Raw genomic sequence first — 20562 nt, 5'->3', positions numbered from 1 at the left:
TAAGATGTCTTAGGTTATTCTGAAGCTAAAGATTGTAGAATAGTACTTTGCAGTAGAGTTTTCTCTCATGATTCAATTGTCCAAGATGATGGCCAATAACTATACAAGGTTATCAAGGCCTTGAAATATGGCTAGTGCAACTCAGGAACTGAAGTTTAATTTAATTTTTATTTAAATGTCGGTGGCTACATGTGTATTTAAATGTATTTAAATGTCAGTGGCTACCTTATTGGGTGGTACAGTTACAGAGGATATGAGTCAAAGAGACTGAGGGTAAAGTTTTCCTTATAACTATTGCCTGAAAGAGCACCTTAAGAAGCATCTTTGCATTGCTACTTCCCTCTCTTCCAAAGCAACTAACATCTTTCCTCTAATCCTAACCTCATCTTTCCCAAGGATGTTGTCTTAGGTCAGCAGTTCTTTGCCCTGTCCTGTGTTTCTGCCTTCACATTCTTTTTGTGTGTAACATACCCTTAGTGCCATCTCTCATTTTGGATGATGATTAAAGCAGAAAGTAGAGAGAGGAAATGTCAGAATCCAGGATAATGGATGAGCATTAGATTAGTGACACAGTTTGGTGAGTTTTGACAAATCTGACCACCGCTTTAATCGAGATGTAGAATATATCCATTGCTCCAAAAAATTCTTTCATGGCTTTTGCAGCCGATCCCCCTCCTCACCCCTAGCACTAGCAACCACTGATCTGCTTTCTGTAACTATAGTTTTGTCTTTTCTAGAATTTCATCTAATACACAAAGTCTTTTGTGCCTGACTGTTTTTTCCTAACATAATGCTTTTGAGGTTCATTTTTGTTGTTGCAAGTGTTAGTATCAGTAGTTCATTCCTTTCTAGTGCATAGTTTAGCTGTCGGCCTGAATTTGGATGGTTTATGTTTTGAATGTAAGCCATTTTCTTTGTGTGGTTCTCTCACAATCAGTATTTTCCCCCTTACATTTCCAGCTTCTTTTCCAGCCCTGAACTCTAATCTCTGTCACATTTTGTTGATGAGGCTGTAGTTTTTCCCCGGCTGTTTTGCAGCCATTGCCGTGTGTGGTAGTTGGATACTGTCTCCAAGCTAAGAAGCCAAAAATTCACAATTTATACTTCTTCCATTTGCAATTTTTTGAAATTAAACTCTCTTACTGTTTCCATCTATATTTTGGACACTTTCCAGGATTTGACAGTTTTTAAAATGTGATCTTTATAATTCTTATCTGCCAGGAGTTCACAGGACCACTTCTCTGCCGATAGTGGAAACTGAGTGTCCTCCTGAAAAGCTTTTGGGATTAAATAAGTATCTTTATATGACTGTCTTTGTACACAGAAGTATTTGGTTTAATGTTTTTGACCATATTTTTAAAAATGTGGATGTTTAAAGAAATATTGCCTTTTTAAATTTTTACCATAAATGAGGACTCTCTCATTACTACCTATTACTTCTTTTATTATGCCACTATTGCTTTCTTAAACTCCTTCCAAAACAGATTACCTGTTATTCCACAAACTCATGTTGAACTTTCCTATCACTGTGCCTTTGCTTTGATTTCATGTTGTTAGCCACAATTTTTAAAATGTGAATTTTATGTATTTGTGGACATTGTAGATTTTATGTTTTTGTAGAAAGGTAGAATTCATGTCTTTGACCATAATTTCAAGAATGTAAATATTTACACGGATACTGTCACTTTTTTTCCTAAGCATAAATGAAGCCTGCTTCTCATCACTCTCATTTTACTACCTTTTCACTCCCCTATTATTGGTCTCCTTCCAGACTGCATTGTTTTCTATCTCACAAACCCATGATGAACTTTTCTCCTGTCCCTTTGCTCATGCTGTCCTAGCTTCCTGAAATGCTCTCCCTTATTTGCCCTGAATTTTCAGCCTGTTGAATGTTCTTCTTTTAAAGCACATGTCAAATATGACTGTCTTCATTATTTTTTTCATATACTTTACCTTTGAATACAACTATTAATGTTTTGTTCTTAATCTCCTCTACTTAATATTAAACATCTTATTTCTATAAGTGTTTTGCATGTTGTGGTTGCATGGTATGTCTTTAATTGGCCATAGTAACTACATTGTCTTAAATTTAAACTTTCTTTGGCCGTGCGCAGTGGCACACGCCTGTAATCCTAGTACTTTGGGAGGCCAAGGTGGGGGGATCACTTGAAGCCAGAAGTTTGAGAACAGCCTGGCCAACAAGGTGAAACCCCATCTCTACTAAAAATACAAAAGAATTAGCCAGGTGTGGTGGCGCATGCCAGTAGTCCCAGCTACTCAGGGGTCTGAGACATGAGAATCACTTAAACTCAGGAGGTGGAAGTTGGAATGAGCCAAAATTGCACCACTGCACTCCAGCCTGGGCAGACAGAGTGAGACTGTCTCAAAAAAATAAAATAAAATAACCTTCTTGCAAAATATTTAATTTTATAGCCATGTTTTAGTTTTCTTAGGAGGAAAATAAGGTCAATTGTAAAGTCATATATGACTATAGAGAAGTTACACTTCTAATTCATTTATCTTAACCATTATTACATAACAAAGAGAACTTTAAAGCATAATGAATTATTTTCTTAGCAGTATTTCCATAATGTTTGATATTATGCTACTAGAGTTCCCCCTCTCTATACAATAGGACAAGCACAGAATTTAGACTCATTCACAATCTATTAATATGTTTTTATTTTGGAAAAACTGGAAACAATTTCTACCATTTATGTGCTAGTCTTCATAAGAAATTTGTGTTTGTTCTGAGTTGTTCCTTGTATTATTGAGCTAGCCAAAGAAAACACCCTGAAACCAATTACTTTACTGCTAATTTATATAGCTCTTCTCCTCAGGATTCTGGAATACAAAATATGTTGTTGCTGTTACGTTTCAAATAGATTGCTGTAAACTTAGGAGATTTCAAACCTTCCTTATAAAGTATTATACATTCGATTTGGTGACTGAAGAAGTTATAAGGAGATATTCTGACACCTGATTTTTAATTCCAATTATGATCACCTGGAGGTGACTTGACACAATTACCATCTCATGTGTATACATTAAACATTGACTTCCTTTGGCTCCAGGAAGTGTCTACCTCTCTTCTCTCTAGAGCCCTAAACATACTTCCCATTCTCAGATTCTGGAACCCCTAGTGCTGCCACTGCTCAGAGAAAATATGTTTCACATATTCCAGATTCAAACTGAAAATATAATTTCACCAAAGAAAGTTTATTGGGTATTAGACTAGTCTTTCCATATCCCTGGGTCAGATAGGCTTTTGTGGGCTTTTCTGGGAACCTAACTCTGTTTATAAGGTTGTTCATGTGGGAAACAGTGTTTTAGGTCTCAAACAGCTAATTAAGAAGTGAACTTTTGACAATGAAAATCCAAAAATTAGAGCCATCTGACATGACACCAGAGAAAATTGGGTAAGGTAAAGTACCTCTTTGGAAGTCTTAAATTGGTCAATAACCATTGAGGCTTCATTGCCTGAGATGAGGATATTATCTAAGAAAAAACCCATTGTCAACCATATTTATTTATTCATTAATCTATTCTGCAAAATATTTGATCTCCACCTATGTGCCAAGGAGTAGTATATGTGCTAGAGGTGGAGCAGTAAATAAAATGATATCCCTGGCCTCAGGGATCTTATATTCTTCTGGGAGAATATACATAAAGTAAAAATTCTATAAATCATTTCCCTGTTTCATATATGAATTATGTTGTGAGTTGTAATACAAATAAAATTTGCAGCACATTATTCTGCCCTTGTAATACAGCATTATAGGTTTTTGGGCTGAGTAATAATAAGCACTTTGATAGCAATTAGTATGAGCCAGGTTCTGTCCTAAGTGTTTCGTCAGTATATTAGCTCATTTAATGTTTATAGGAACCCTATAAGATATGATTAATATTATCCTCATTTTATAGAGGAGCAAAGTGGGACACAGAGAGATTAAGTCCAGGGTCATTTAGTGAGTATTAAAGTTAACATTTGGGCCACCACAGCTTAACCCCAAAGCATCTATGTGTTTAACCATTGTACTCTACTATCTTACCTTTTAAAATTGATGTTGTGACAGATTTTCATATCCTTCATGAAATTTTCTTGGTGGTTATCGCAGTAATCACTTATCTAAAGCATTTTTATTTCTTTAACATTCTAGGTTATTTTGTCATGTTTCATACTAAACAAACTACTTCCTCTGTTTCTGATGCTAAACTAAATAAAATACAAATTGTATCTAGTATCATCATTTCTATCAATTCATATTTATCTTTAGCATTAGGTTTAGTGTTGTATACCAGAATCCAAAATAAGTTGTTAAAATGTTGTTTTAGATCTGCTTTCTCTACCTTCTAAAAAAAACAGAATTTAGTAGCAAAATTTTTGGGTTTCAGCTTATTTCATTTTTCAAAATTATAATAAAATTGCCAATAAATAGTAAAAGGAAGAAAAAAGGGAAGTAGAATAAAAGTCCTGAACTCTAAAAGCCAGATCATTTCTGTAGCATATAGACTTGCAGAATTTTGTCTAAGGGGTTAGTAAATCTGATTTTACTTTGCTTATTAATATTATGTCTATATACTTGATATTATTTTTAAATATTGATTTATTGATCTCTCCTCTTTCTTTTTAGTATACTGTGTGGAATTTTGTTCCAAAAAATTTATTTGAACAGTTCAGAAGAGTGGCAAACTTTTATTTTCTTATTATATTTTTGGTTCAGGTAAGCTTTATTACTCAATATTAAGTTTGTAAACATAGTTCCTAAAAATATGTCTTAGAACAAAGAAAAATTATGTTTTGTTAATCATTTGACCATGTGACCATTTTTTCTGCAGTGCTTCTGCATTGTATTCGGTGAATACAAGTCATATCTAGATTTCTAAAAGAAATAGCCTATAAACTTTAAGATCAATTGTATATTGTTTCATCAATAATGTACTGTAGTACTTAGATTAACCATAATCTTAGCTAAGAATGTAACCTAACGTCTTTCAGATATTCTGCCTCAGAACATAAATATTTAGACTTTTAATATATAGTGCATGTTTTTGGTACGTTTCTGCCTATGGAATCATCTTTGTACAAAGTAAACTTTTTGGCTTTTAATTTTTTTATTTAAATTTAACTTAAATGTAAGTTATTTAAAAGAATTGTAAGTTTTAAGTATCCCTGTGGGTATAGATTTTTTTCCAGGAGACAATTTTCTTTGCTTAAATCTGTGTCTATTATAGGCTGTTAGACAGTTTCTTAATTTTCACCCTGTGCTTAAAAGATTTTATATATATATATACATACACACACACATATATATAAAATCAAGAGAACAGCCCATGAAACATGAGTATAAATCAAGATTTTAAAATAGTGATTGCCATTTTCCTTTAAAGAAGTTATTCTTTTCTGATAAAACTTTGCAATTCCAGTGTAGCATTGAATGTATAAAACTCTGAACTCTTCTCTCAGTAGAACCTGGGATTTCAAATGAAAAATTGAAACTTGTCAAATATTCATTTTAATACTTTAGGAAACATTTGCTTTTAAAAAAAAAAATTACTCTCCTTCATGAACAGAGAAGGAACTTCTGATTTTCTGCCCATAGACTGTTAGCTTCGTTTTCTTGGAAAAGCAAGAAATGTATACTAACCATATCCACGTAACATCCATACGTTTGTGAAATCACTAGCTAAGATGAATTCAGCTTGTCTGGGGAATAGAACAAATTTAATTGGCCTATCTGGAGTAAAGGAACATCATTTTCCTAGTTATCTCCCTCTGGCTCTGTTGGATATAACAAAATCACTTATAGAAAAAAATTCTTTCCATAGTCCCATTCCTAGTTTTCTTTCCCTAGTGTAGATGTCATTCTGAATCCAAGGGTAAAAATTGCTGACAGACTTTTCAGCATTTATCAGGATGTACAAAGAAATGTGAAATGAGGTCTGAGTAGCTGTAATTCCACTCCTTGGCAAATATTGAAGAACTTAGGGACTCTTTGTGTTTGGTACCGAGTCCAATCTAGCCATGTATGTGGAAAGGCAATAGATTTAAATAATCTTCCAACCCCACATAATAGCCAACAAAGTGAAGTTGTAAAATTGTGAACTAAAGTATACTCGCTGTGTAATGTGAAATTTTACATGTTAATAGTATGATGTACACAATATAAAAATATATATTCTCTGTTCTTTTTTATAAATCTAGCTTATGATTGATACACCTACCAGTCCAATTACCAGTGGACTTCCATTATTCTTTGTGATAACAGTAACAGCCATAAAGCAGGTATGAGATACTTTCTCTTTTTATTTTCCTCCAAGTCATTTAGAAATTGCTAAATATTTCCACTCCAAAGAACATTTATTGTTGTGAAAATAATTTCCGTGAGAAAGCAGCAAATTTGTCTGGTATGTAGTAAAATTAAACTGAATTAGCCACTCTGTTATATTTCAGGTACCTGGTGACTCATGGGATGATTAACATCGTTAAAATATGTTGTTCCCTTGACAGAGCTAGAAAGCATCCAAAAACAAGTATTGTATATATAGAAACCAATTTATGTATGAAATAGATTTCTTAATTATTATCTTTGTAGAGTTTGGTGATATTTAAAGGAAATACAATTCAAAAAAAGATATGTTTATAGAGAGCAGGGTATATACTTCTGGTGTGAACATTTGTGAGTAAAAATTATGTAGTTCAAAAATTAGGGTGTTGTGGCACATACCTGTGGTCCCAGCTACTCGGTGGGCTGAGGCGGGAGGAACGCTTGAGCCCAGGAGGTGGAGGCTGCAGTGAGCCATGATTATGTCACTGCACTCCCACCTGGTTGACAGAGTAAGACCCTGTCTCAAAAAAAAAAAAAAAAAGGAATCCAGAAGATGCTTTTGCTGTAAGCCAGAAGATGCTTTGCTGGTCATACAGTTTTCAAAGAGAAAATTTGATCCACAAAGATTTTCTCCTTAACTTAAAACAAAATTTTGAGACTCAGGGTTTTCTCTTTTGCAACAACTATTCCTAACTTTTTCTCATTTAATAAATACACAGAATACTTCCATACATTGTTCAGATTTATGTGTCTATTTAGTGCTATAGATCAATAGAACAAATTTTGGAAAAATTGTAAAAGTGAAAGTTACCATGTTCCAACCTTTCTTTCTTGTCTTCTCCCCTTTTAGTCTGCCTTTTCCCTTTGTACTTCTATCAAAATAGGAAAAGGCTCCATTATTAATTACTTACACTATAATATGAATGCGGTTGTCAGTTGTTTGCCTGCTTTTAGGTTCTCCCAACTGTATTTACATATTAAGTCTTCTCTCCAGTTGTGTAATGCAAGATATAGTGCTCTAGGAAATAAGTCTTTGCCCTCCGTGATTCTAAAACCTATGAAATAGGAAGGTAAGACCAAATATAAAAATAATTATGGTTCTGTAGAGTAGTAGTAAAATCCAGGGAGCTGAGGCTAGCTATTTAGAGGAGGAAGGGAACACTTCATTTTCATCTGGATGATCAGAGATGATTTTGTGGAGGAAATATTATTTTTACATAAATTTAAGAATTTATTCATGGTAAGGGTCATACTTCAAATCTGGGTAAAATATCGGACAATAAATTGTTATGTGATAATCATTTGAATATTTAGAAAAAATAGTTGGATTCATATTTCATACCATATAGCAAAATAAAATACATTTGGATTATTAATGTAACTACAGAAGTAGTAGAAGTAAATACAGATGAAATGTTATCTCATTTTCAATTTGGGAATTAATCAGTTAATCTACTGTTGTTAGCAAGGAAAGAAATCATATAGGAAAAATAAAATGTGAGTGTTTTTAAAAAGTCTGAATAATATTAAAAGGAAACTGAAACATTTGTGTTATGTATAACAAAGGGCCTATGCCCTTAATTTTATCTTTTTTTTGGAGACAGAGTCTCATTCTGTTGTCCAGGCTGGAGAACAGTAGTGCAATCACAGCTCATTGCAGCCTTGACCTCCCAGGCTCAGGTGATCCTTCCACCTCAGTCAGCTAATTTTTGTATTTTTTTGTAGAGACAGGGTTTCACCATGTTGCTTGGTCTGGCCTCCAACTTTTGGGCTCAAGCAGTTCTCTCGCTTCAGCTTCCCAAAGTGATGTAATAATAGGCGTGAGTCACCATGCCCAGCTGATCTTAATTTTAAAAGATATTTTACCAAGAGCACATACCTTTTTCTTCAACATAAATAAGTGAAAAGGCATAGATCATCTCCAAGAAAATAAATGCAAATTGCTGACAAATAGATGAAAATATGAATTCTCATGGAGGAAATATTATTAACATGAGTTTAGGAATATGGGTAAAATGACAGTTGATGAAGAAGATGAGGTAGAAATGAACGACCTGGGCAAAGGCCCAAGTGCAAGAAGAGGCAAGACCTATTTTGGGGAATTGTAAGTCGAACTAATGTTTGATCCTATTTAGGAAAGTACTACAAGATAATAGAAGTGTAGTTTGGTTCTAAATTAAGGAAGCCAGAAGATGCTTTGCTGTAAGCATTGAGAATCACTGAAGGGGTTTTGAGCAGGATAGTGAATCAAGACAATGCTTTGGGAAGATTAATCTGGCAGTAATGTGTAGGATGGATTAGAATTTATGAGCTTGTATTAAAAAAAGATAATGTTTGAATTATTGCTCTGCTATTAATGTCATCTGACTGTAAAGGAAAGTGTGCTTTTGACAGTTTCAGAAAAAATATTTTGACTCTCAATTAAATTTCTCTAAAATGACATACTGCTACTTAAATAAGGCCACATAATTTAGGTGTCTAAAGAGTACTTTCCCACAAGGTTTCCACCTGAAAACAGTATACCTTCAAAATAGTCTTTCATATTTTGCTTTTTATTTTATAATTTCTTAATATTTTAAAAATAATAGATGCACATATTTTTTTAAGGGAAACAGCACAAAATAGCATATAGTAAATCTTAGACTCCTAATCCCCAGTCTTCTAGTTCTCCTACCCAGGGAGCAATTATTTGTAAGTTAGTCCAGATTACCTATGCAAAGTGTTCACATAGGCAAGCATACCTTTTCACAAATGGTAATGTAGAACAAAACGTGTTCTGTACCTTATCTTTTTATTCACTTATTACTCTCTCTTAGATATCATTCCATTATCTGTACTTGTCCTGTATCTCCGAGTTCTTGAATTTTCGTAAAATGGCACAAGAAGTCTTTTCCATTTGAAAAACATCACCATTCCTTAATATTTAATCAAAATATTCTTTGTGAAATGCCTGTGTCTCTTTCCTTCCTAATGATGATCCATACAGGCTAACGTATTTTTTGTTAAGCACAGTTGACCCTTGAACAGTGCAGGGGTTAGGGGAACCCCTTGTGCAATTGAAGATTCATGTATAACTTTTGACTCTCCCAAAACTTAACTACTGATAGTCTGTTGTTCGTCGGAAGCCTTACCAATATCATAACAGTAGTTTATCACATATTTTGTATGTTATATGTATTATATACTGTATTCTTAAAGTCAACTAGAGAAAAGAGCATGTTATTAAGAGGATCATAAAAAAGACAATATATTTACTATTCATGAAGTGGAAATGGATCGTCTTTGAGGTCTTCATCCTTGTCTTGACATTGAATTGACTGAGGAGAAAGAGGAGCGGTGGGTCTTTCTGTCTCTGGGTGGCAGAGGCACAAGAGGTGGAGGAGGTGGATAGGGAGGAAGATAATTTAGGAACACTCAGTATAACTTTTAGTGAAAACAATCCATGTATGAGTGGACCTGTGCAGTTCAAACCTGTGTTATTCAAGGGTCAACTGTACTTATTATAATTCTGTCAGTCTACTGTTTAAGAAAGTAAAAGAACACAATCTTGGTTCCAAAAATCTGCTCATTTTTTTCTACTTATTGTCTGTAATGCTCTGTGAATTTACGCTTTATGATTAAAATATCATTTATACATAGAAACAATAGAATTTAGTGATTGAGTAGATGTTAGGAAAAGGGTAGGAGTCAAGAATGACTCCCCAGATTTCTGGCAAGAACAGCTTGGTAGATGGTGATGTCATTTGTCAAGATGGGAAACATTGGACATGCAGCACATTTTCAGGACATCATCTGTTTGGTTCTGAATATGTTTAAGGCATTTATGAGACAATAAAATTGATATATATTAATAAAGCAATTAGATATTCAAGTTTGGAGTTCAAAAGAGGTATATGGCTGGAGATACACATTTCGGAATTACCAGCATATTTATACTATTTGAAGACACAGGGATAGAAGAAATCTCTTAGTGCGAAAGAGAAATGTGAGAAAAGGATCCATAAAGGTGACATAGAAGGAGCCTTCGTAAGGACATTTAGAAGAAATAGGCCAGGCGTGGTGGCTCATGCCTGTAATCCTAGTACTTTGGGAGGCCGAGGCAGGCGGATCACGAGGTCAGGAGATCGAGACCATCCTGGCTAACACAGTGAAACCCCGTCTGTCCTAAAAATACAAAAAATTAGCCGGGCATGGTGGCCGGTGGTTGTAGTCCCAGCTACTCGGGAGGCTGAGGTAGGAGAATAGCATGAACCTGGGACACGGAGCTTGCAGTGAGCTGAGATCGCACCACTCCACACTCCAGCCTGGGCGACAGAGCGAGACTCCGTCTCAAAAAAAAAAAAAAAAAAAAAAAAAAAAAAAAAAAAAAATAACTAGAGGTCCTTTGAAAGCCAGGAAAATGTATATAACAAAAAAGAACCAAGTGTTTCCAGTAGGAACAAATGTCAAATACCTATGAGCGTATGCAGCCAAATAGCCTAATATGATTCTGGAATGTAGTGTTTTAGGGAAGATTTTTTCTTATTTGATAAAAGTATCTTCAAATTATACTGAAAAATTATTTTTTACCCTTTGGATATTTACAGGGATATGAAGATTGGTTACGGCATAACTCAGATAATGAAGTAAATGGAGCTCCTGTTTATGTTGTTCGAAGTGGTGGCCTTGTGAAAACTAGATCCAAAAACATTCGGGTATGCATCTGGTAAATAATGGAAATCAGTTTTATCTTGATATCACAGGACATAATTCTAATCTTGATATTACGTTTTAATTAAAAGCCTACTTTCCTATGCTAAAATACTGTGATAGGCTGCTTATTTAGAGCCCAATAAAAGTAAGTCCTTGCCTTTAAAATTTATAAATTCACTCCTCCCCAAAATTCTTTATAGGTGGGTGACATTGTTCGAATAGCCAAAGATGAAATTTTTCCTGCAGACTTGGTGCTTCTGTCCTCAGATCGACTTGATGGTTCCTGTCACGTTACAACTGCTAGTTTGGATGGAGAAACTAACCTGAAGGTTTGCTTGCATGTTTGAGTATTGCTCTTGGTGAACAAAATGTCTTTGAATTATAATTATACTTTCCTTTGGTTAAAGTAGTAAAGTTTGACTAGATTAAGGGGAAGTTTTAAAAATTACTATTTCAAAAATTAAAAGGTTTTAAGAAAGAATTGATGTTATATCTTTATTTCAAGGGTAGCCTCACATGGGTTTAATCCAAGTTAAAAACAAAGTGTTTTTAGGAAAAATACAATCTTTTACTATTTGTGGTACTTTTAAAAGATAAGGGGCAAACTTATATTTTCTGTTTTCAGAGTGTAATCAAAGGTGAAAATTCACAATTTTTCCTGTTAAATTACTTATGATAAAGTAATAGTGACTATGCACACAGACTTAATTTCCTTATGTGCAGATGGCCTCTGTAGACAGAGAATGATAGTTGCCTTTGCCCCTTGTTTATTTTACATGTTTCTTTCTCTTCTGTTGTCTAGCTGAGTGATCTCAAGTACAGTGTGCCATTACTTTACCTACAAAAGAGATTTGAAATAACTGATATCGAAGGTCCCATTTGGATCTGAAAACTCTACAATTTTATTCATTTTTTTCAGACACATCTGGCAGTTCCAGAAACAGCATTATTACAAACAGTTGCCAATTTGGACACTCTAGTAGCTGTAATAGAATGCCAGCAACCAGAAGCAGACTTATACAGGTATGGTGTGATGTTCAGTATACTTATTTTAAGTCCTACTTACAGACCTCATTTTTAAATAACCATAAACATAAAATGAAATCTTTAGCTAATTGGAGACAATATTTGTGGGGTGGGTTGGTGGGGGATGCAATTAATGGTGAAAAAAAACTAAGAGCAGAAATTGCTGGAATTCTAAGCAAAGGATAATAGTTCAAAGCCAGAGTTTTTATTCACAAGTTTCTTCACATTACCTTCGATTTTGCTTTGAACTGTCATGCTCACTTTGTAGCTATAACAGTAGTTATAGTAGACGTAAGATTATTTTCTTAGAAGAAAATAATGATATTTTTGGTAAGCTCCAAAAGCCAGGGACTATGTCTTTGTTTTTACTACTATAGAGGATACTACTTTTAAATTAGAACCTTATAAAGTTTTCAATATTTTACTTATATGTAGCACATAATAAAGTAAAAAAGAATTTTCTATAAATATTATATTTAATGGCTATGAGTTTCTCAAAGACAGAAGCTACTATTCGTCTTATCTATCACAATGAACACAAAATAAATCTATTTTTCTAGTTTGTTAGATTTTTAAAGATCTTGTTTCTGAAAGAAGAGAAAGGAACAGAGGAACTACTTTTAACATTACGGTTTGCTAAATACAGTGTTGTATACCTTCAGTGATCATCTTCAGTAATCCTGCCAGTTATATGTGGGCTGTGGAATGGAAACAACTTTTTATTACTAAAAAATTAAATGATAAACTAAGTTCATTTTTACTCAATAAATGGTGGTAGACTGTAAATTACAACCACTTCCTAAAAATCACCCTCAGCTTCTTGTCATATTATATATCGCCCCCTGTTGGTTGAAATGTTTCAGAAGTCTTTAGCCATTGGCTTTTCCAAACTTCTTAGGTATCTTTTTTTTGGATCCATCTTTATAATGGAGGTTTTCTCTATATGATGTTATAAAAATTGTATACATTCATCAAAAGTCAAATGCAGTGTAGAATTTGCCAATTAACTAAAAACTTTGGAATCATATGCTTAAAAAGCACTTGATAGACTGACTGTAAGACATATTTAACTGTGAAGGATGAAGAATTTTAAGATTTCTATATTGCTGCTATATCCTGGTCTGAGGCAATGGCAAATTATTTAAAAATTATTAAAAACCAGAAAATGGACAACTAAGAACTAAGCAAGCATAAGATCAATATGAGATTAAGTGTAACTAATGCTTTGGTGTATGGTTTTTACATTATCTTGGAATATGGGGAGAAAGTTTGAAAAAAAATTTTTAAATAAACAATTTCTCTTATTGGAAGTATATGTTTTGTTTTAAATATAAGTAAAATGTAATCATTGCAACAGGCTTTTATAATAGAAATAAAACTCGTAATTGTATCACTATTTAAAATCTTTGATTGCCATTTTTATTCATTCGTTTAACAAATTACTGTTTAGCTAAATCTGTGTGCTCATTGTGATAGGTGAATAAGATGAATAGGAATGGTTTCCCTCCTTGAGGAACTCATAGGAGTTAGAGACTATTTATATAAAATTATATCTTTCATTTTATTATGTACTTGTAACACATATATGTGCTATATGGTATATATATATTCATATATATTACATGTGAAATACTGCAAACATTTTAAATGTCCAAGTAGGAAAATGCTTAGATAGGTATATATATAGATATTTAAAATCTTTTTCAAGAATTGAATGATATAGGTACATACTGAAATATAATATTAAATGAAATAAGATACAAAGTTGGGCCTCTCATATGATCCCAGTTATGTAAAAATAATGTGTGTGCAATAGCAAAGACATGGAATCAACCTAAATGCCTGTCAGTGGCAGATTGGATAAGGAAAACGCAGTAAATATACACCATAGAATACTATGTAGGCACAAAAAAGAAAGAGATCACATCTTTTGCAGGAACATGGATAGAGCTGGAGGCCATTATCCTTAGCAAACTAACGCAGGAACAGAAAACCAAATACTGCATGTCCTCACTTACAAGTGGGAGCTAACCGATGAGAACACATGGACACAAGGGAACAACACATACTGGGGCCTACTGGAGGATGGAGGATATGAGGAGGGAGAAGAGCAGAAAAAATAACTGTTGGGTACTAGGCTTAGTACCTGAGTGACAAAATAATCTGTACAACAAACCTCTGTGACACAAGTTTACCTATATAACAAACCTGCACATGTACCACTGAGCCTAAATGTTTAAAAATAAATAAATGTGTGTGTATATATACTAAATAGGCAATTAGGTGACAAGATAGAATAATTGATAGCTACAGAAAGAAAAACCTGGAGGAATTGTAGATGAAAATTTAGTAATATTCTCGTGGTAGGATTTCTGCTGATTTTTAATCATCTTTTTCTTTTCCATATTTTTAAATACTTCTTTATTTTATTTATTTTTGAAACAGAGTCTCGCTCTGTTGCCCAGGCTGAAGTACAGTGGCACGGTCTCAGCTCACTGCTACCCCCATCTCCCGGGCTCAAGCAATTCTCCTGCCTTAGGCTCCGAAGTAGCTGGGATTATAGGCGTGTGCCACCACACCCTGTTAATTTTTTTGTATTTTTAGTAGAGATGGGGTTTCACCATGTTGGCCAGGCTGTTATCAAACTCCTGACCTCAAATGATCCACCCACTTTGGTCTCCCAAAGTGCTGGGATTACAGTTGTGAGCCACCCCACCCAGCCTAATATTTCCTTTAAGAATGTGGATTGGTTTTGTGATTTTAAAAAGTATTTTCCATTGTACTGAATGGTATTCTTGACTTTTTTTAAAATATTGCAGGAAGCTGAATTAATGATCATTTTAAATGGCTATGAATAGTCCAAGTGCATGTACTAGATAGAACCTAACCATTCCCCAACCTTTTCATACTTGACTCTTTTCATTGTTTTGCTATTACAAATACTATATGGTACCTTATTACAAATAAAATTCACCAATTCAAAATCTAGTGGTTGAATAGTTCATTACTTTCTCTTCTTTGATGCAATTTGCTAACTTGTCTTCCAGGACACTCCCGTCTCTTGGTTTACCTCCTACCTCACTATTCCCTCTGTCTCAGTCTCCTTTGCTAGTTTTTCCTCTTGTCCCAGACTTCTTTCTTTTAGAGTGCCCCAGGACTTGCACTGTTTCCTTCCCTACCTATACCTTTCACTATCTACCCTCACTCCCTTGGTGATCTTACCCAACCTCCTGGCTTTAAAGACTAGCTACGTGCTGCTGACTGTTGGATTTATTTCTGTATCCCGGACTTCTTTCCCAAACTTCAGCTGCCTGTTCCACAGTTCCACCTGGATATTTAGTAGAAATCTCAAATTAATAAGCTGAAAACTAAACTGCTAATCTTCCTGAAAGGAAGCTTTTCTACCAGCGGTCTTTCTCATCTCAGTTGATGCAGTCCATCCTTCCAGTAGCTCAGGCCAGAAACCTTGGAATCAGCCATGACTTCTCACATCTCCTCTCCCTTCACCTTTCTTCACCTCCTTACTCACATCTCACCCCAACCCATCAGAACATTCTGAAGGCTTACCTTCAAAATACATCCAAAATCTGACCATCTTTTCCTAGTTTTGTCTGAACCAGTACCATCTCCTGCCTGGATTACTGCTGTTTTATAGTTGGTTCTCACAAAAGCAGTCATAGTGTTCCTTTTTTAATATAAGTCAGATCATGTGACTCTTCTGCTCAAACCCTGTACTGGCTCACTGTGTCACTTAGAGTCAAAGCCCATATCTCTCTAACCATCTCTAAGATCTGCCCCCATCCCCCATCCTCAACCTTTCTTCTCTGCCCTGTTTGCTATCCTTCACCCTCTAGCTCATCCTCCACATACACTGACCTCCTTACTTTTCCTTGAACATACCATGTCTACTCCCACCTGGTCACTAGACCTAGCCCTTGTCTGATGCTTGAGTAACACCTTCAAGTCTTTGCTTAAATCACCTAATCAGTGAGGCCCACCTTAACTACTTAGTACTGCACCCTGATCCTTCTTACTCTGTTCTGCTTTTCTGTTTTCATAATACATAATATTTTCTAGTATACTATGTAATTTACTTTTTTATTATGTTCCTTGCTTACCATCTCTCCCACTAGAATGTAAACTGTAGAGCAGGCATCTTTGTGTATTTGTTCACTGATGGATCTCAAGCACCTAGAACAATATCTGTCATCTTGCAGGCCTTACTGTTTATTTGTTGACAGTTGATAGAGTAAACATTCTTGTATACCCTTTGATTGAATTACAGGTTGAATATCCCTAATCCACAAACTCAAAATCCAAAGTGCTCCAGATTCTTGCCATTTTGAAAACATTTTTTATTCATTACCTCATCATAGCTGGAGTAGAGATAGCAAGAATTCTAAATTTTTTAAAGCTTAAGGACCGATAAGTATTTTAAAATAATTTATAGCAAGAATATTGGACCATTAATATATACAAATGGTTGATTTTTGTTTCATATATAAGAATGGTTCAGGCCGGGTGCAGTGGCTCATGCCTGTAATCCCAGCACTTTGGGAGACCGAGGTGGGCAGATCACGAGGTCAGGAGATTGAGACCATCCTGGCTAACACGGTGAAACCCCGTTTCTACTAAAAATACAAAAAATTAGCCGGGCGTGGTGGTGGACGCCTGTAGTCCCAGCTACTCAGGAGACTGAGGCAGGAGAATGGCATGAACCCGCAAGGCAGAGCTTGCAGTGCGCCGAGATCGCGCCACTGCACTCCAGCCTGGGCGACAGAGCGAGACTCCGTCTCAAAAAAAAAAAAAAAAAAAAAAAAAGAATGGTGCAAAAAACCAGCCATTGATATCATAAGTAATATTATATAGTTTTGTAATATGGTGAATTTTTTGGTAGATTCATGGGACGAATGATCATAACCCAACAAATGGAAGAAATTGTAAGGTAAGAATTTTTGTTATCTAATTACCTTTAAGTGGGAACTGTTTGGGGGAGGGACTAGAAGTTCCAAAGGGAGATTATGTAAATAAGCAGCCCATCATGGGAAAGGGTTAATTTTGTTGTTTTTTGTTTGTTTTGTTTTGTTTACATTTAGTGGTTTATTATATCACTTCAGAATCATTCAGTGCAAGCTAGAGTGTTTAGTGGTCAACCCAGAACTGCTTACTTTTTCTTCTGATTGGTTTATCATATCCTTTATAATAAACCACTAAATGTAAACAAAGCATACAGATGAAGAGTTGCTCAGGGCCAGGTATTGGGGAAGGGTTGTGGAGCTTCCCTGCTCTTCCTGGGTGTGCAACTCTCCAGAAACCTCTGGAAGCCCTCCCAACCCACTTCTCTTAGTTTTTTATGGAAGCTTCATGACATCAGCTTTCTTTACCCCAGTAGGACCCTCTCTGGGGAGGGCCTTAAGACTTACAATTAGAAAGGTGAGGGAAGAGTAGAGTCCTATCTTGGGGTGAAACGGGGGCAGGAGAAGGTCAAAAACCTGCCCCTGAGGCCGAGCACACCCAACATTATAACAAAAGAGTGTAACAAGGGCTATGGGAGTTATGAGCCAGGGACCATGGATGAAAACTAATGTATATATCATAATATATGGTCACAGGCCATCCCCTGGTTTTCAAACACAAATCCCTTACATCAAAAGAATAATATAATTCAGAAGATACTGCCACATTACTAGAATCCCATTCAGTTGTTAATAATTAGTCCAGTCCATCATAGTGGATAAGTATCTCCCAGAGTAAGGTCACTCAGGTTTGCAGGCTTCTTATCAATCTTCTCAGATTCCAAAAGCAGCAATGGTCTCAGCAAATATACAGCTTCACTCATTCAGGCATCTGGTATTATTGAGCTAAGAGACAATGTAATCTTTTGCTCTGAGCCTCCTTCAAGGTGTTAATGTAATGTGAGATTTCCCTCAACTTGTAACCCATTTATTCATTCATTTACCCTCATCTGTTATTTCTCCTTTTCTCCATTAATACCCAAACTTTTCCAGGAAAGGGTTAATTTAAAACACTTCGCATTTCATCTGCTAGTAATTTGTGGCAGTAGCAAGTGAGGATGAAACAAATCCCATGAAATGATATCAAAATAGTTTAGTAAAATTATTTGTGTTTTTGTATGTCTTTTTCTAATAATACTAAGTAGTAATATTAAAAGGAAACATAGCTGCTTTTATTCACTTCTCATGCATTTAAACCCACGATGCTTAGTAAGTCTAGAATATGAAAAATGTTTTATATAATGTTTAACAAGTATAAATGCTATGCTCTTCTTCACTTCAGAATCATTCAGTGCAAGCTGGAGTGTTTACTGGTCAATCCAGAACGACTTACTTACTTTTCTGATTTTTTTTTTTTTCTTGGTTGGTTGTTTCAGATTGTTTTCCCTCAGTATTTGGGTTAATTTCTGGCTCCTAAATGAAAAACTTTGTGTCAGTTCAAAGATATGCTGATGGGATATGATTACATTGTTACTCATGAGCGTAAACCTAATTTGGAATCAGTCTTGGAATCAGCTCTTGAATTTCTAATCATATTTGACATTCTACCTCTTTTCTGGAGACATGTTCAGTTTGTACTGGCTGCATGAAATAAGTCACTAACAGAAAGAGATGAGCATTTTTAAATGAAATCCTCAAGACAAGTCAGCAAAAATACCATACATTTACATTGATTCATATTTTTAATAAGCATTAACATAGGAACATGTTCAGTAAACTCTGCAGCAAGACCTTTGTATGTGTAGGATCCCTGCTGAATAACTATGACTAGGTTTATTTTGATTTTTTTAGGGAAATAGTGAGAAATGTTTGGATACATGGTCTGAATTGCATTAATATGTGAAGGAAAATAGCAGTTACATTACTTCAGCCCCTAGAATGGTTAAAAAAAATGAACGATGTTCTCTAGTAAAACAACCTGACCGAACTGATGAGTTATATTTTAATCTGAAGTTGTCATTATATCCCAATTTTACATGCCAATGTGAGCTAAAAGTATTTCTGTTTATTGTTAGAGGCACCACTGAGTGAAAAAGAACTATTTTATAGCCCCTAAAATAGTTTTCACATTGATTTTGGACTATCCATGGAGTATACTCCAAATATGACTGTATTGGTTCTCCTTGCTTCATTGCAGTTTTTTACAGTGTTTGGGTTTGCAGGTATCTTCATAAATGGTTCAGATTCTGTTTGGTTTGTTGTAGCTGTGTATGGATATTTCAGAAAAGTATAAGGAATAGCAACAAAATAATGGTTTTTTAACTTATCCATAGAAGATTCTTATTTTGCTATCACTAAGAAGATCAATTTCCTTTCTAGTTATTCCTTGTCGTTTTATATCTCCTTTATGGAGAGAAATTCAAACAGCAAGAAGACCTGGGCTTCAAGAAGTATGCAATGCAAGTAGTCAAGTTATACTGTGCAATCTTGCCTAGAAAAAGTACTAACATACCTTGTACATTGTGTTTTATAATTCAGTATAATTTTAATTGTGCAGAACTCATGCATTTATATGCAAATCGTACTACAATTTATGTTTACATTGTGTTCTAATTATTTTCCCTTTCAAAGCTGTTTATTAACTTTGCTTTAAAATTTTAAAATTTCATCTTCTGCCACACATTTTTAAATCACTGCTTACTCTTTGATTTTGCTGAATTTTATGTTTAAAAATTTTGAAACTAGTGGCTTTGTGACTGTATTTACATGCATAATCATTTTTCTGAGCCACTAATCTTAAAGCAGGTTGTTACAGTAACTAACATCAGATTGGCCTAGGCAGCTTTTCTTCTTTTTCTTTTTCTTTTTCTTTTTTTTTTGTAGAGATGGAATCTCGCTCTCTCGCCAAGGCTGGAGTGCAGTGGCGCAATCTCGGCTCACTGCAACCTCTGCCTCCAGGGTTCAAAAAATTCCCCTGCCTTAGCCTCTTGAGTAACTGGGACTACAGGCGCACGCCGCCACGCCTGGCTAATTTCTTTTGTATTCTAGTAAAGACAGGGTTTCTCCATGTTGCCCAGGCTGGTCTCGAACTCCTGAGCTCAGGCAATCCGCCCACCTCAGCCTCCCAAAGTGCTAGGATTACAGGCTTGAGCCACCGTGCCCGGCCCCTAGGAAGCTTTATAGTAGCTGGGATTTCGGTTTTTTATGAAAGCAGTATTATAGCTATAGCTTAAGTACCTTCTGCTGAAGACACCATTTTAGAATCGAATTGAATTTTTAATATATTCAGTGCTTTATGGTTATTTTCTTTTTTTCCTAGACCTCTGGGTCCAGAGAGTCTCCTGCTTCGTGGAGCCAGATTAAAAAACACAAAAGAAATTTTTGGTTTGTACATATTTAAACATTTTAAATGATTGATTTGTGTTAATGCTTTATATGAAGTACTTCTAAAAGTACAATGTTTGTGGTCTTTTGGTTAGATAATTTATTAATTATCATTTATGACAATTTTCTTATAAAGTTTGTATTAAAGTAGTCGTGTATTATACTTTTGTTCTGTT

General features: G+C 34.9%; 1 protein-coding gene across 5 annotated transcripts in view; it reads left to right on the top strand.

Moving 5' to 3' along the window:
- Nucleotides 1-20562, top strand: part of ATP11B (ATPase phospholipid transporting 11B (putative)) — a 133804-nt gene that overhangs the window by 33047 nt on the left and 80195 nt on the right. For all 5 annotated transcript variants that reach the window (XM_007971988.3, XM_007971989.3, XM_007971986.3 and 2 more), the window contains exons 3-9: nucleotides 4635-4724; nucleotides 6206-6286; nucleotides 10916-11023; nucleotides 11222-11350; nucleotides 11941-12044; nucleotides 16945-16992; nucleotides 20322-20386. In XM_007971988.3, coding sequence (XP_007970179.1) covers nucleotides 4635-4724; nucleotides 6206-6286; nucleotides 10916-11023; nucleotides 11222-11350; nucleotides 11941-12044; nucleotides 16945-16992; nucleotides 20322-20386 — 625 coding nt within the window. The remainder of the gene's footprint in view (nucleotides 1-4634; nucleotides 4725-6205; nucleotides 6287-10915; nucleotides 11024-11221; nucleotides 11351-11940; nucleotides 12045-16944; nucleotides 16993-20321; nucleotides 20387-20562) is intronic.

This window comes from Chlorocebus sabaeus, chromosome 15 (genome assembly GCF_047675955.1).
Source record: "Chlorocebus sabaeus isolate Y175 chromosome 15, mChlSab1.0.hap1, whole genome shotgun sequence".
In the NCBI taxonomy this organism is placed as follows: domain Eukaryota; kingdom Metazoa; phylum Chordata; class Mammalia; order Primates; family Cercopithecidae; genus Chlorocebus; species Chlorocebus sabaeus.
The sequence above is the reverse complement of the archived record's forward strand: the minus strand, read 5'-3'. Positions and strand labels throughout refer to the sequence as shown.